The following is a 17516-nucleotide window of genomic DNA, read 5'->3' on the forward strand; positions in this document are numbered from 1 at the left end:
GTAATAAAATATATATTTATAAGATTTTGAATTATATTTTTTATTTTATATAAGTTTATATTTTCATATTATTTTAATATTTTATTATAATAAAATAAATACAATTAATTATATAATATAATATAAAAAATAATTAGTATTATTAAAATAATATAAAATATTAATAAATATATAAAATAATAATTATAATAAATAATAAACTTATGAAATAATAATTATAATAAATAATTATAAAGAATAAATATAACTAAATAATAATAATAATAATAAAATTAAAATTATTAATTAATTATAAAATTATTATTTTTTATCCGGTAGCACAGCCGAGACAGCGATGGGTTCTCTGCCCCAGCGGGGATGGATTAGTTAAAATTAATTTATAATAATATAAATAAATAAACTATTATATATTATTTTATAATTTATTATATCTATCAAGTCAAAATATATATTATCTTAATTATATATTTATAATTATTAAAAATTTATATAATACATTAAAAAGTCAAAATTATTCTTAATTTTATCTGTATCAAATATATAATAATATTAATAATAAAAATAAATAATAATAATAATAATTAATAATACTAAAATTAAATATAATTATTTATATAATAATAATATTATTATTAATTAATTAAAATAAATAATTATATAAAATAATTATCATTATTTTTATTATTTATATATTTTTAAAAATAAAGATAAATTTATAAACTTACATTTTATACTTTTAAAAAAAATAAAAAAAATTCACACAACCATCACATCATTTTCAAAATTTAATAAACTTTCCTCACAAATCTACTTTTACATACCCTAATCCAAACAACCTTACTTTCCTCTCAAATCCCTCCAAATCTACTCCCTCAAATCTCCTCCCCAATCCAAACACAGCCATAAAGTCAAACACTAAATTAATTACATTATTTAAATAATGAATAAAATTATAAACGTGAAACACACATTAAACAACTACCCACTAACCTCTATTAAAAAATTACCTCTAACAAATAATTTTCGCTTTTTATTTCAACTAAAACATATAAAATATTAATTCCATTCAAACTAACAAATAAAATAAAAAAATATTAGTTATTTCATTCGACGTCAATATATGTAGTATATAAAACACAAAATTCTAATATGGTAAAAGTTTGGGATACTTTGTGTAGTATTGACTATAGAGAATAAGATCAAGATGATTTTTCAAAATATGAATGAACATTACCATTAAGAATTTAATTATGGTGTATTGTGTAAGACTTGTCCTTTTTACTACTTACTTTAAAAGTGTAAGGAGTGTGGTGATATATAAATCTTTTGATAATGTGTAATCTATGCAATGTGAGACTGATGTCTTTTATTATACTCATAATTCATAACAATTTTTCAAATATTGCAAAATACAAGAGAAAGAAAGACAAAAATCATGGATCTCATATAAGATGTAATGCATCATAGTTGATATAAGAAGTTATATGAATCTAGCTTAAATTGAGAAACTTAACACATCGGTATATCAAGTTATATGAATAAAAAAAATCTTAATATGTGTTAGCGGTTAATCAAATACAATATACTTTCACATGTTGTTATTGTTGTGTTGCATTTATTAAGTTATGTGTGTGCCCAATATTAATGAGTGTTCTAGAGATATTACCAAGATTTCATGCAAGTGGTTCCACTTGATACTCTTATAAGTGATTTCATCAAGTGCATGTTACAAATCATACACCACCTGTACAAGATATGAAAATCATTAAAAACTTTATTCAACATTAAAATTCCTTATATCACATAAAATTTAACTACAAAGTTTATCCTCTCAATGATACAAAATTGTACACACCATAGAAATGAACAAAATTGATTCTAAATCAATTTGTGTTATTAGAACTGATAAGTGACATGGTTTTACCCGTATGAATCTTATTCATGGGATCTCAATTACAAAGGTTGAGTTTTTATCACTTGTTTATTTGCAAGTGGCTTGAGTCTCATTCCCTTTGATGTTTCTAAAATCAAATTTCTCCATAAGGGTTTCATGATCATTAACAATTTTTAGAAATATTAAGGACAAAGATACATTGATCACAACAATGTTGTCATATTCAAATGACACTTTAACCCGAACATTTACCAACAGTGTCACGTAGATTAAATTAATTTTAATAGATGTCACATGTAGCACATCGCTTACAACCAAAGTCTTTTCAGATGTGAGCTTTAAAAGAACTTTTTCTTTTTCTAGGATCGAAGTTGTCCTAGAATCATTGAAATAAACTTGTTTTTCTCCATCCCCCACACTAGCGTAGGAGAAATATGCATTTATGTTTGCATATATGTGTTGGTAGCCCTAGAGTCTACCACTCATTTGCTCACATTGGTTACCATGTTCACTAGCGAAACAATTGCAACAATTATATCTTCCCCTTCGACTATATTCACCTTAGGAGGATTTTCGTTCTTTATTATATGCCTACACTGAGGTGCATGATGATCTAGCCTTCTATAGACAAACACAAGTTCCCTTCTTCTTGAAGGTGGGTTTAAATCCATTGGGATTGAAAAAATTAAATTTATTTTTCTTTTCGTGATCATGTTATTTTTCGTACCTTTTTTGAGTTGGTTTGTCTTCTACCATATTTTCCTTAGCAGATAATGCCTTGGCCTTTGCAACAACACATTCATTTCTATTGGTATTTTTAATTATAAGATGAGTGATAAGATCTGTCAACGAAATTTGTTTGTGTTTTAGTTGTTGTTTGTAGTCAGTCTAAGAATGCGAAAGTTTTTCGATCAACAATTTTGTAAGGAATTCATCAGATAAGGTTATGTTTTCTGCTTTAATATCTTCAAGTAGCTTATGGTATTCATTGATTTGTATCTTAATGTCCTTATCTTTTATCATCTCCTAGCGATAGTATTTTTCGATAGAAACCTTTGTTAACAACATCTTCAATAATTTATTTGAGAATAAGATAATTGTAAATATCTTTGGCTTCCTTGTAGGGATAATACACATCAAACAAATCGCTAAATAATGAGTTAAGAAAAATATGACAACATACCTTATTCGCATAAATCTAGTCTTTAATGTGTTTTGTAGATGTACTACATTCAGGTTTGAAAGTCGTAAGAGTAAAAATAACTACATACATATCTAGCACAATAGACAAACGTTCATGTCAATGATTGAAGTTTTAAACTTCAATCTTCGAAATGTCTTGGAACGGTTTCATAAAGATGGTTTGTGTCAAAATAACACCATTTGGCTTCTCTGGCGCAAAGTTGGTGTCGATACCCATGCCATCAACCATAAGTCTCTAAGATTGTAGTAGCGATTGATAGAAAACACACACAAAAATATGGTTTCCCGAGGCGTGGATGAACACTTCCCTTAAGGATTTATCTGCAATGTATTGTGAAGTCCCATAAGGTACAACAAGAACTTCTTGGGTGGTGCCGATGATCACAAAACTAGCAAGCAAATTGTTTAGAGAAAATAACCCAAGATAAGATGAGGTTGGAGAAAAGAGGAAATTGAGTCTGTATGTTTTGGAACATCTATTTATACAGAGTGAAGACTTGACCTACACATTCACAAGATCCCACGATCTCGGTTAGACTATGAAAAATAAGGTGAATATTGTAGAAAACACATTGCAGAGAAAGTAACACTAATGTGAATGAAACTTGAAGGTCAAGGATCCTGTAAACCCTAGTCTCCAATATTCACAAGCCAAAATCTAAGGAATTTTAAAAACTTCAAAATATATATTAACCAAAGACAAAAGAAAATAAATGAATAAATCAAGTGGTAAAAAGAACTTAGACTTCCTAATCACACGCGCAAGAGAGGAATCAACGGGATTTGAATTGAACTGTGCACCCAAATGAGGCCTACAACTTCATGTGCACGAGACTCACCTCCTTTGCTACCCACACTAAAAGTGTAAGAAATATTTTGATATATAAACCCCTTAAAAATGTGTAATCTAAACAACCTGGAGTCTATATACCTTTTATAATACTCACAATTTACAACACTTTGATGCTCTCTTCCTTAAAATTTTTGAGTTAGTGTAGTGTGAAAGAAAAAGGGGAATGTAAATTAGCAAGGGTTTTCACTTCCTGCACTCTCATAATTACTATTTGCACTCCCATAATTTTAAAAATAGCCATTATACCTTTCATACCATATTTTAATGGTGATTTATAGATTACCTATTTTAGTAAATATTTCAAAATAAGTTTTTCAGAACAAGATTTCTTGATTTACATTTTCGTAACAAACTTTCCAAAACAAGGTTTATAGAAAAAGCTTTCCGAAACATAAAGATGTTTTTTGTAACAAACTTTATAGAATAAGCTTTTAAAAACAAACTTTCCCGAATTCTACATAAACATTAATCTTTCCTTTCCAAATTGAACAATATAAAAACATTACAGATTGAAGAATCTGAAAATTTTCTGTATTAAACAATCCAGAAGAGAAAAAAATTATGATATTTTATAATCTCCACGAAACTTAACAAATATAATGTTTTGCTCTCTCTCTTCTCACCACATTTCCTAAAAGCCTCCGACATCACCCCATTAATGTCGTCATCATCATGATATTCAACAACAAAGGTACAAGGACAATGTGAGTGCAACCCAGAAAAAAAAAAAGACACAATGGTAGCAATGGTTGTAGCAGCAACAACGACATGTTGAAGTGAGGAAAGGTATTAGTCTTTTTGTAGTTAACATGGAGTTGCAGTTAGTAACCATGGAACTACAGGAAGCAAAAGCCCTTAGCATGTTGTGTTCTTCTTTAGGGAATATCCATTTGGCAGCAAAAGCCCAGTCCAAGGTATTCTCAACAATGGCAGCAATTATGGATTCATTTTTCTCATGAATCCTTCTTCTCCAGCCCACACAATCATGTACCTTAACCTGAAAACAACGCATTCGAACTAGTGACTCTTTCTTCCTACACCTTCATTGTCATCCCCATACTAAATGTAAAAATATTGTTTTATCATTTTTTTTCCACTCTCATACATAATCTAGAAGATGTTTTTAAATCCGGAAGTGTTCTTGAGATTTATAAAATTTGAAACTCTTTTTTGGATTTGAAATAAACCTATGAATTATGTAGTCTGAAAAATAATCACACATATAAAAAAAAGACTTTCAGATTACATAATCCGAAAATCTTTTCTAAATATGAGATTGACTTCCGGATTATGTAATCCAGAAGTTAATCACACAAGACTTCTGAATTACATAATCAGGAAGCTAATTATGGATCTAGAAAAAGTCTTTCAAATTATGTAATCCAAAATATTAAAAGAAGGGTATTTTTGGAATAAAAAAACTTATGGGATTAGCTTGTGTGGAGGTGCAGGAAGAAGCAGCCCAGACTAGTTAACGTACCACAAAAAACCACAACTTCGTTGGTTTGGTTCCACCATATAATAAAATATAAACTGATCAAATTTAATTAGATTCGTTCCATCAATTTTTTCTCTACATAAATATTAGATACTTCAAATTGCACTAATCTGATTAAAATTGTATTGATTCAATTGAAGTCACTGGGTTAGCCTAAACAAATTATTATATTTTCAAGTTTCTATGCTTTACTTACAATATAAATTTTAAAATTAATATTACTGTAAACTGATTTGTATTCTTTGAAAATTTCTAACAAAAACTAAATAAGTTTCAAGTTTTAAATATTATTTTCAATTAATAATAACATTTATACAGCTATGATTTTATAAATTTGATTTTACTTAATGTCTTAAAGAATTTAGATACTAAACATAACCAAATAAATTTAGGAATACTAGATAAAAATTAAAAACAAACGAAAAAAGAAAACAAAAAGGCGGAAAAGTTTAAAATACTAGAATATAAATTGTATATAACTGTAAATATTTTTATATTGAGTTCAAAACTATTAATTCAAGAACCAAACTCATTATAGTTAGAATTTGATTCAAAATAAAATAATTCAATTAATCAAAATAATCTAAAACAATTTAATTGATTCAGTTTGAATTTGATTTAGATTTATAGAATCAATGTAATCCGAAAAAAACTATAATTAATTGCTGGACTCTAAGACTATACGTAGAACTTCAAAGTGGATCGACTACAAAATAAAAAAATATTTCAAAATGAATCTTTATCTTGGCTTGACAGTAACGTACAATCTTCCAAAAATGAAAACAATTTAGTCCAAAATCCCAGAAAATATCAGAGTCCAAGACTCGGATTGAAGGATTTTCTTTGATTTTGATACGAATTGTTCTTACATGATACCATTCATGAAAAAAAATATATATTAAGGGTTTCCATTTTTTTCATCGGTATGTAGGAGTTTCTGTTTTTTTAATAAAATTTTAATACGTTAAATACAGATTTTATTCGTACGTAAACTTTTGATTTTTATCGATGACACCAAAATTACGTATATTCGTATGTAAATTTTTTATTTTTATATAAAAAAATTTATATATAATAATCCGTATATAAATATCTATATATAACTTTTACTTTACATACAAGTATAAATTCGAGTGTAATAATCGATATATTAATTTGTATGTAATAACCTGTACGTAAATCTATAAATTTCTTTGTAATATAAGATTTTATTGCTGGTAAATTTTTAATATGACTATTACTTTTAGTCACTGCATGGGGGCAGGTTTTTGCAATAATTGAAGTTGATATCTTAGAGTGATCATGTTGTGAATTTGATCACTCAAGTAATGGCTTAGATATAGAGTCAACTCAATAGACAGATGACAACTAGAATCACATCCATGTTTGAAAATGGTGCTTTTGACTTTTTAAATTTTGGAATACCAACTTTCTGACTCAAGAAACACAAACAGCTTGTTGAATTTCGATGTTCTCCATGCCAATATTATGTTTTAAAAGCGATCAAAAATTTATGGTCGAACAAGACATGGAACCAGATGAAGTTGACAATGGACAATCGCCAATCCCCATGTGGGAAATCTGATGCATTAGTTGACTTACGAAGAACCCTCTCGGGATCTGTGACTGATCCAAAAAAATTAACATGCCAGGGTTAGCCAACTATTTGTAGCCATTATAATAACCTTCATTAACATTCACATGCAAACCCTACAACCTTATATTAAAATAGTAAACAAGTGTGCATACATAATCTTTGTCCAACACAAAAACACACATTGTGCCGATGTTGGGGGCATGAAATAGTTGAATTGAGCTGTGTTTCTTGACCTTTCTATATCTGTGTTTGCTTGGGAAAAAGAAAGTATATATTATAGTAACAACAACACACGCACCCACACACAGTTGAGTAAGTCACAATCTGAAGTTCATGTGAGGGCAAAAAAATTGATATAACTGGGATCCCAAGAGATCATTTACTCTTTTTCCTGTAACTGCGCCATACTTGGGGATCGGAATGTGGATTACTAAGCTATTTCGTTTCGCCATTTCATAGGCGGAACAGTAGCTTTTCTTTTTTCTATATTCTTATCTTCTGCATGCCATTTCTTTATTTGTTCCCATTGTTTATACCAACTTACAACAGAATGAAATGTGAGCAACTTTTTGCAGTATAATTACTGGTCAATGTCATTGCTATCTGTCACTTATAATATGCAGATTAACCATATCCAAATTCAACTATTTATTACTTAACTTTATCTTCTCTGACTTCACCATTTTTACAGTTATATGTTAAACTGAACTTTCTAATGGAAAAGTTTAATATTGAAAAAGCCAACTTAAATTTCATTAAGTAAAGCTCTAGTCAAAATGAAACCAACAATATCACCTAAAATCCCCCAAACCATAATTAATTCTAAGTGTTTTCTTAAGGAAAGATGTATTGCAGATCACAAGTTTCAGTAAAAAAAAACTTATTAAATAGAAATTAATTTTAAAAATAAATAATAATGAACTATTATATCAATTAACTTACATACTATTTTAAAACTAAAAAAATTATTAACGTCTAAAATAATTTTTAAACTAATATCTAATTAGCTATCTAGTTTTAATTACGAATTATTTTAAATTATAAAATTAATATTTAAAAACATAAATTAGCTATCAATTCATAATTTATTTACTAATAATAAAAATTATTTAAATATCAATATTTTTAAAAAATAATAATAAGATTCAATTTAATTAATATATAAAATTAATTTTATTTAATAATTTTTTTTATGAAATTTGATTAACTTCCCAATCTATTTAAAAAGGGGTTATATGAAAATAGACCTAACAATCTTACAAAATTTCACATATCCTACATATGCATCGAAATTAATAAATTTATTTTTTATAGTTCGAAAATACATGGTTTATGTAACAATATATATATAAAAGCACCTAAGAGAAATTTATAGTAAAAGAGGCATACATATACATGAGGTAGTAGAAAGAATTTAGGTAAGAAGTTAATATAGTGTTGCATACAAATGTGATACAGAAGTCATTTAAAAATACTAAACTACCAATTATTTGCGGTCATTCAATTCTATAAAGCATGTCCAACCTTAACAATTAAACAACGTCACATTTCCATTTTTTTTTTATTCTCAAAACAAGACCCTCACGTGCATTTTTTCTCTCCAAATTAATGTCTTTTCTTTCATATTCTACTATACTATCATCTACCACTTTCTTCTCCAGTAGACTTTTTAGGTATACCATCCAGCTAACACACAATATATATATATATATATATATATATATATAATGAAATTTTTCCATTTTCCCTTTTACATTCAACGACCTGAAACCTTGTAGTATATATATTATTCCTTTGTAGAAATCAAAATCTAATAACAAGGCACATAATCAAAGATTGATCCTTCAATCACAACAACCATTATAAGAAATATATATTTACATTACTAAAAAATTATTAAATAAAAACTAACTTTATTAAAAAAATAATTAATTATTATATATATAAATTATATATTATTTTATAAAATTAAAAAAAAATATTAATATTTAAACTAGTTCTATTATTAATAAAAAATTATAAATTAATTTTTAAATTAATATCTAATTAGTTACTAAGATTTTAACTACTAATTTTAGAATTTAAAATAGTTAGTAGTTAAAATTTTGGTAGTTTATAGATACCAATTTAAAAACTAATTTAAATACCAATAATTTTTTAGTTTATAAAATAATATATAATTTAATTAGTATAATAAAAAAATTAAAAAAAAATTATTTATTGATTTTCTTTGTAGTGTTAATGAGAAGATACATCGTCGAGGAGAAATTCAATTACAATACACTTAAATATATGCATTTCATTAAAGTTGCTTTCTTTTGAGAAGTTTCAATCGTAAGATCTGTGATGATGATTTGTGAATCGAGAAATATTTTATCTTCTTATAAATTTTTTTCTGATGTCTTTTTGTTATTATATAAAATAGTAAATTAAAATTAACCGTATTTTTTTAAAACATAAAAAAAAACATTTAATAGTTTCTTTGTTTGGTAAATAAAAAATATTATAAGAACTTGCGGAGTTAGTTTATGAAGGCCAGCCCATGACGATGAACCTTATCTTATATACTAACCGATTGTTGGGATATTAGATGCAGGTTGCTTCACATGATAACAGTAGAAGGATTAACTATTGCATCACCACTACGATATTTATCCAAAAAGACCAACAAAATATGTACATAGTAATTTTTTTGTATTCATTCACTTCTTTACCTTGTTGAGGTACATTTAAATAAATATATTTGGTGATGTGAGACAACTGTGTTTGTTTTTTAATTATTCCCAACATGATTGATGATGGCAATATTTGGCAGTTGTTACCACGTAACATCATCATTTTCTGTGTTTGTTTTTTTATTTTTGGGAGAGAGGCTTATGGAGAATCTTGTTGAAGTAGATACTTTTCCAAGTTAGTCACACGGTTTATTGTCCAATTGTGGGGTAAAACGGCAAACGGAGTCTACAACAAGGTGCTGTTCCCTACTTGAGACCCTGCTACTTGCTATATCTTTAAGCACAAAATTTGCTGATGTTGCCTGCATTGTGATTACCAACTTCAACTTCATATCATATTATGTTATTCACCCCATCTCTGTATTGCCATTCTTTATTCAGACTTCATATCCTTGTCTTAATGCTCCAATGTCATAGAAAACTTCGTGTGCAGTGAGTGTATCCTTCATCCTGAGATCACCACCGATACGTGGGCCATAACTCTCTGAAATTCAAATAAGAAAGAAGATTTTTGTTTTATTTGGGACTACAGTTGCTGATTAGTTGATTGTCCCCTAAAGTAACTACAAAGAGGAAACTAATTAATTCACCACTTCTCCATCTTGCTTTCTAGGAACACTAATCACTACATCAAGGAAGTGAAGTCTTGAAGACTAATCACTGTTTATATGGCAAGTATCTTTATTTCAGCAGATTGTGGTGTTTAATTGGATAGAAAACCTATGTCTTGATTTTCCTAATTAAAAAAAAACAGCACGTAGTTAAAAATAACAGTCTTGTAGATGGGTTTTTTTCCCTAACTCCCATGTTAAGGTTTAATTTAGGAAACACTCCTAAGAAACGGGGACAGGCGATTTGTTTTGCATTAAGTTTCATTTGTTTATGTTTTTGCAGACCGTTACAATCCCCAAGTGTTACGCAGTACAACTACTCTGATTGAGAATTCGGGTTTTACAGAAATGATTAAAGAGTCGAAACAGAGAGGGATTGGTATTTTTGGATAAAGATGACCATGAGAAGTTTATGGAAACTTGAATATTAAACCAAGAAGAAAGACAATCTCTATGATGAGTTTACATCATCGCATAATTGGAGAGGGATTTTCCCTCATTAAAGAAATGTAGCAAGAGAGAAAACTTAACTGAGTGCAAGTTAACAAAAATATTACCCCTCTAGTTCATGATTACTTGGTTGGAATAATAACACATAATAGCTATTATGTTTCTGAATCAAATGGGTAATATTTTTGTTAACTTGCGCCTGAGAATTATGCCGAAGGAAAAACAACACCTATACAACAAAAGGAAGCACTAAAGCTATTGAAATATGTTAAAAATAGTTAGCCGCACGATTTCTTCAAGAACTCACTGGCGCAGCAACTGAAAATAATAAGTTCATTTGTTACAAAGCAATGCATAACGTGTTAACGTTGTCGGTTCCAAGATCAGCCATGTGCTGTTCCTTGTACCAGGGAGACCCTCCATCAGAATTATTCGTCTCAATTGGGCTATTTTGGTGCAAAGCAGAACCTAAGCCATCAGAAGCATTAGATGTCTTGAGTGAATTCCCCTCGGACACACTATTCCCAGTTGTACTGGCAGAGCTAGTGTTTGAACTCTTTTGCTCTGTGTGAATGAGTTTTCCAAATAACAAGATGTGAGGTGCTTTTGTAGCATTGGATTCCTTGAAATTCTGGTTAGGATTTCCCACAGTCAACAGGCAAGATATGTCAACATTGGTCTTAGTAGTAGTATTAGAAGTGTTGTTCTTATAGGTTCCACAAGGAGGCCTAATAGGTTTTGTTGCATGGTCAAGCCTAGAGAACCCTCCTAGAAGCATCTCTGCTGGGAGCTTGTTGAAGGGAAAATCAGATGGAGATAGTCCAAATTGAGCATGCCTGGCTCCCTGTATGCCTGCAGAACTACTATTCTCAATGTTACAAAGAGAATTGGTGTAGTTGAGAAGGTTGCTAGAGAATGATGGCATTGGGAGTTGGTTGATGACTTGAAAATATGGGTCATGAACGAAGCGTTGTTTCTTTCTAGGAGGTGAGTATGCAGAGAGATTGAAGGTGGGCATGTTAGAGACTAGTTCAACCAGCCAAGGGTTTACACACTTGACATTGTGAAGTAAATCTGGTTCATCCCACACCACCTGAAACATGACATCACAAATTCTAGATTATTTTCATGTTGAAGCATACTTTAAGCCAAAACAGTACCAACCAACAAAAAAAAATGAAGACAAATATCCTGCCATAGTAATGTTAAAAGGTAAAAGTAAGGTAACTCGGACTTCCAAAAGTAAAGTTCAATCAACAAAGGCACTCTATCGAGAGCAGTGCCTAATTGAAGCAACCATGGTACTTACTAGAAAGAATTGTCAGCACTGAACAGACACGCTTAAAATGATTTGCTACTTTACTGTAGTTCAACAGTTATTACTATTGACCGTTATTCTTTAATTGAAATGGACCTAGAACATTAAGAAAATCCATTTATAGAAAACAATTATATTGTAAATTAAAATGCTGCTGAATACAGCTCATACAATTTGCTATAGTCAGAGTATAATCCAACAACTATTTAATAGGAAAGGAACACAACACATAAATAAGAAAGATAAAGAAAAACATTGCATCAGGAAATAATCATCTTGTCTGACAAAGTGTAAACTGTGCTACATCTTTTTTAAGCATTGAACAGTTTTAGAATGAGGGTGAAAAGGAGTTAACTGGAAATCCAATGAATAGTTTAACCATTGACGAAGCAGTGTCACTGTGGTCAAATCAGTACCACACTGAGAGAATAAAGTATAGGCTCTGAGCAAAGACAAGTTGAGGAAGGGGATCTGAACAAGTTAACATGTTAACGCAATAGTAAAAGGAAATCCATAATGGGGTGTACAGTACCTGCAGAAGACGCCAAGGAGAATCAGGCCAACGAATGGGATCTGCAACCTGAACAGAAGAAATGGTTCCCATGAACCAGCTAATCCTAGAAGAATCCTCAGTTTCAAAGGGCATTTTGAATCTCATCCCAGAACACCACTGAATTTGCATTGCAGCCTTCACAACAGAAGCCTTAACACAAAACTCAGGGGAACTTGCTCTTGGATAGTACACAACCTCGAAGGGACTACCATTAACAGCACAAGATATAGCCTCAACAACAGATTCAGCAGCCACTCTTCCCACCATCTCGTCACCGCCACCTTTTGCACCACCCACCAAGCTGCTCTCACTCCCACACAAGAATCCAGAACCCCCACCAAAGAGAGGGTTCCATCCGGAAGAGAACTCAGACCCTCCACCAATCCCTTTCTTAGCCCTCCTTATCCCAACACAAAGATCCCCGTTTTCTGCCCTCAGAAACACAATGGAGTCCCCAGCAACAAGCCTCTTCTGGTTCACAAAATTGCTCCATCCAGTGGTCAAAAGATGCCTCCTAGGCGTCCCTCTATAGATATGCCTAAACTTCCAGCACTGTCCATGCATATCCTTGGCGATGATTGTCTGAACTGGAGGCTCAGCTGAATAGTCCAACCTCGGGAAGATGGTTTCAGCACAGTAACGAGGCACAGAAAACCCTCCACCATTGTTGGCATCAGATTGTGTGAGTGTCTTGGCAAAAGAGGTAGGAGGTTTCTCTTGACCCTCCACTCCAGTGTTCCCCAAGAAACAATCATCCTCCAAATCCAATTCATGTTCCCTCAAAGGGATCAGCCTCATTTTGACATACACCTCGTCTGTGTCAGGGTCTGCCATGTATTTCATTCCAGAGAGTCTGCAAGGGACGAGTGGCGGAACCCGGGTTTGGCCAAAATCTACTTTCCCATGAGCGTGTTCCGCGTGGCCCTGGGGAAAGTAGAAGACTTTTGTGTTGAGAGGTGGCATTTGAACCATGGCACCAGCACAGGCATGCCACAGTTGAGAATCTAAGCACCTTTCTGAACTCCTCTCCATGTTTTCCATAACCTTAAACATCTCAATGCAAAATATTAAATATCCTTGCTTTTCACGAGAAAAGGCAACCCAGAGAAAAGGTTTGAAGGAAATGAGGGTTTTTTTTTGTGGCCGAGAAGAATAATAGCAGATGAAGGTATGGAAATAAAGGACAAAGGACAGAGATGCAGAGAGGAGAAAAGGGTTGTTTGAAGTATGTGGTATGATCAGTGAGATAGAGAGAAGAGAAGGTGGTTAGATTGTGACGGTTGATGATGGAAGAAGAAGAAGAAGATTGTTGTAAATAAAGAGAAAAGTGGACGTGTTGGTGATTGGTGGATGAAGAAAAAGTAGAGAGAGAATATGTGATGTGGAAGAAGAGAAGAGAAGAGAAGAAAAAGGATGAGTGGGAGTGAGAGGGAGTGGGATGTTGGAAGTACATAAAGACACACACTGCTCTCTCTCTCTCACTGTCACACGCGTATGTGGTTCTCTCAGTTGCCGACCATAACACAAACATGAATTGAAAATCGACATTACAGTTTACAACTCACGTACTCATAAATGATAAAACCATATAATAATTTCCTTTTTTATGTCACTATCAAATTATATATAAATATATTACTTATTTTCCTTTAGTAAAGAAATAAATAAAATATTGAACTCAGTAAAATAAGGAAATAAGTCAAAAATAAAGAAAATAACTAAAATAAGGAAATAAGTGAAAAATAATAGTTTTGATTGAAATATATATATATATATATATAAGTGAAACTTTTAACTTTTTATTATATATTTATTAATTATATACTTTTTTATTTAAAAATATTTGAAAAACGTGATAATGATTAATTATGAAATCTCCATAACCAACTATAGTTCTGATGTTTTCTTTTCTTTTCTTTCTTAATACATTTTTTCTCTTTTTCTTCTTTTCCTTTTTTATTCTTGTTTTTTAATCGGCTATTTATCACTTATTGAAACATTAAATATATTTTTATTCTCAAAATATTATAAGGCTTTGTTTATAAAGTATTTTAAAATTTGTAATTTTCTACGTAAACTTTAAATTCGATTTGTATCTGTTATCTGGACATTTTTTCTAAACATTAAAATAAATAGATTTGTGCCTGTTGTATATATTTTTTATTCTTACTATATTAAATTTTTGAGTTTACTTAATTATATTAATAAAAAAATGTTACATATTACTATTCTAAAATAACTACACTTTTAACCATATAAAATTGTTCTAAAATAACTGATGTTTTCACCTTGCAATGAAGTTTTAATTATTTCTTTTTAATATATATTAAATTAATTATTTGATCTTTCTTATTTGAAGTAGTATTTATAAAAAGGGTTTCAGTAAAGTAATTTTAAAAAATAGTGAATTTATATATATAGGCACACACAATTAAACTACTGGGGATAAAGTATAAATAGAGTTGTTTTAAATGTTCACCAAATAATTAGGTCAACGGTTAGACAATACTAAGTAGTTATGTTTTCTCCTTTGTAATATCTAAATGGCGCAGACAAATATTACGGTATCATCCCATAAGATCTTTGCGAAAAATAGTCTTCATTTTTGCTTTTGAGTCGTAAGCTATCATAGGTCGTTTGGGAAATAATATATGGATGTGAGAAATAAAATAAATAATAATAATTTTTTTAAATAGAAAAAAAGTAATTAAAAAACTTTACAAATAGTTTTTTAAAAATTTGATCCAACTAGCTACAGAATATAAATGAATTTGTCCTACAAGAAATCGTTCTAATCTACAACTACTTCATAAGCGAATCACCTATAACACTAAAGGACAATAGTAAAACACACACAATTCACAACTCTTTATAATCATATTTTAAATTAAAAAATAAAATAAAATAAATAAAAATATTAATATTTTAGCATATTAGGTGTATGTATTTATTACTTATTGTGTCAATATATCACTTTCCCTGAAAGAAAATTTCTTTCACACCACAAATAGTAAAATACATCACAACTTCTTTTTTATTTAATTAAAATATTTTCATTTTAAAATAACTTTAATTTGACACAATTTATCTATTTTTATAGTAAAAAATATTTATCTTAAATTATAATATATATATATACCTTAAATTACCCCCTTTACGTAAATTTTCCTTATTTTCGTGACATGAAAGTTAAGTTCTAGAGTTTTAATTGACTTTCAAACAATAAAACGAACTAGATGAAATTTTAAGTCAAATTACAGGACCAAATTAGGAAATTTATATAATTTACTGGTTAAGATATATTTTTACTCAAAATTATGATAATTTTACACATTATAGATTTTTTGAAATTTGATTGTTTATTTAATAAAAATATGGAAAAATTAAAAAAAAAAGTCTATTTAGGGAGCACATATTTTTGTGCTCCTTTATTTATGGAAGAATACTTTTTCATTTAATTAAAGAATTAAGATCTTAAGCAATGAATTGAAATTTTTATTTTAAATTAAAGTTTTCAATTTATATAATTTTATGACACTAAAAAAATCATTAAATAACAATTAAATTTAAAGATAAAAATAATTAATCATTATATTGATTAAATTATATATTTTTTTAGAAATTAAAAAATTATTGGTATCTAAAATAATTTTTATTATTAATAAAAAATGATAAAATGATTTCTAAATTGATATCTAAATTAGTTACCAGGTTTTAACTACTAATATTTTAAATTATAAATTAGTCTCTAAAGGACTAATTTAGAATATATAGTAGTAAGTAGTCAAAATTTTGATAGTTAATGATTAGATACTGATTTAAAAACTATTTTATAAATTTTTATTAATAATAGAAATTACTTTAGATACCAATAATTTGTTTAGTTTATAAAATGATCTCTAATTTAATTAAATAATAATTAATTATTTTGATTTTTAAAATTAGTTTTTAAAAATAAGATGACATCAATATTTAAAAATAATTTAATTGAACGTATTTATTTTAATTTTGATTAAAAATAAATTTGGTCATCAATATTTAGTTAAGGTTTAAGAGTTAAATTTGGAAAATTAAGATCAATAACATGACATATAAATTAAATTTATTTTGATTAAATTATAGAAGTTTTGAATTTTAATTAGTTGCATTAATAAAATGCACAAAGCTTTTTTTTTGTAATTATTGATTTTAATTGAGATTTTATGCAAATTCATTTTTTAACCATTGAACTAAAATATGATTAAATATATTTTTTGTCATATACTTTCACGCAAAATTAATTTTTGTTCATAATCCTAACTTTAAATCTACTCCTGCTTACTTATAATAAGAAAACTATTAAAATTGATCATTATCAAATTTTTTTAAATGTGATTTCTAACATAGATTAAAATGTTAAAATATTTCGTGTTGACGTGTATGTTATAATATTACAATACAATTAATATATTTATTCTATTAGAATATCATCCATTTTGAATTTCATTATTAAGTGTAATTAATTTTCTCTTAATTCTTAAATTAGATATTTAATTATCTAATTAAATCTTTTTCGTTTAAGTTATTTTATTTAATTTAATTCGCAAACCCCGTTCCTAAGCTTTAATTAAGTGTTTTTATGATCCTTGGTTGCTTGCCGCATACTTTAGCAACTAGCTAGGTTTAACTTTTAACCTGTGTAAGCCGCGAATTAAAATTATTTAGAGCTGGATTATTTTTACTACGATCTTCTTTAATTTTTATATTAATATTTTGAAAATACAATGTTTTCCTTTTAGCCAGTCTTAACATAATTCACTACACA

The 17516-nt window shown here is 28.7% G+C and overlaps 1 protein-coding gene across 1 annotated transcript; it reads right to left on the minus strand.

Annotated features, from left to right (window-relative positions):
• Positions 1-10787: 10787 nt before the first annotated feature.
• On the minus strand, positions 10788-14243 carry LOC137828556 (auxin response factor 18-like). The gene is made up of 2 exons (XM_068635176.1): positions 12692-14243; positions 10788-11934 (listed from the first exon to the last, which is right to left on the minus strand). The coding sequence occupies exons 1-2, from the start codon at positions 13763-13765 to the stop codon at positions 11182-11184; spliced, it is 1827 nt and encodes a 608-aa protein (XP_068491277.1). The 5' UTR covers positions 13766-14243; the 3' UTR covers positions 10788-11181.
• Positions 14244-17516: the final 3273 nt, after the last annotated feature.

The sequence above is a fragment of the Phaseolus vulgaris genome, chromosome 7, assembly GCF_000499845.2.
Source record: "Phaseolus vulgaris cultivar G19833 chromosome 7, P. vulgaris v2.0, whole genome shotgun sequence".
Taxonomy (NCBI): Eukaryota; Viridiplantae; Streptophyta; class Magnoliopsida; order Fabales; family Fabaceae; genus Phaseolus; species Phaseolus vulgaris.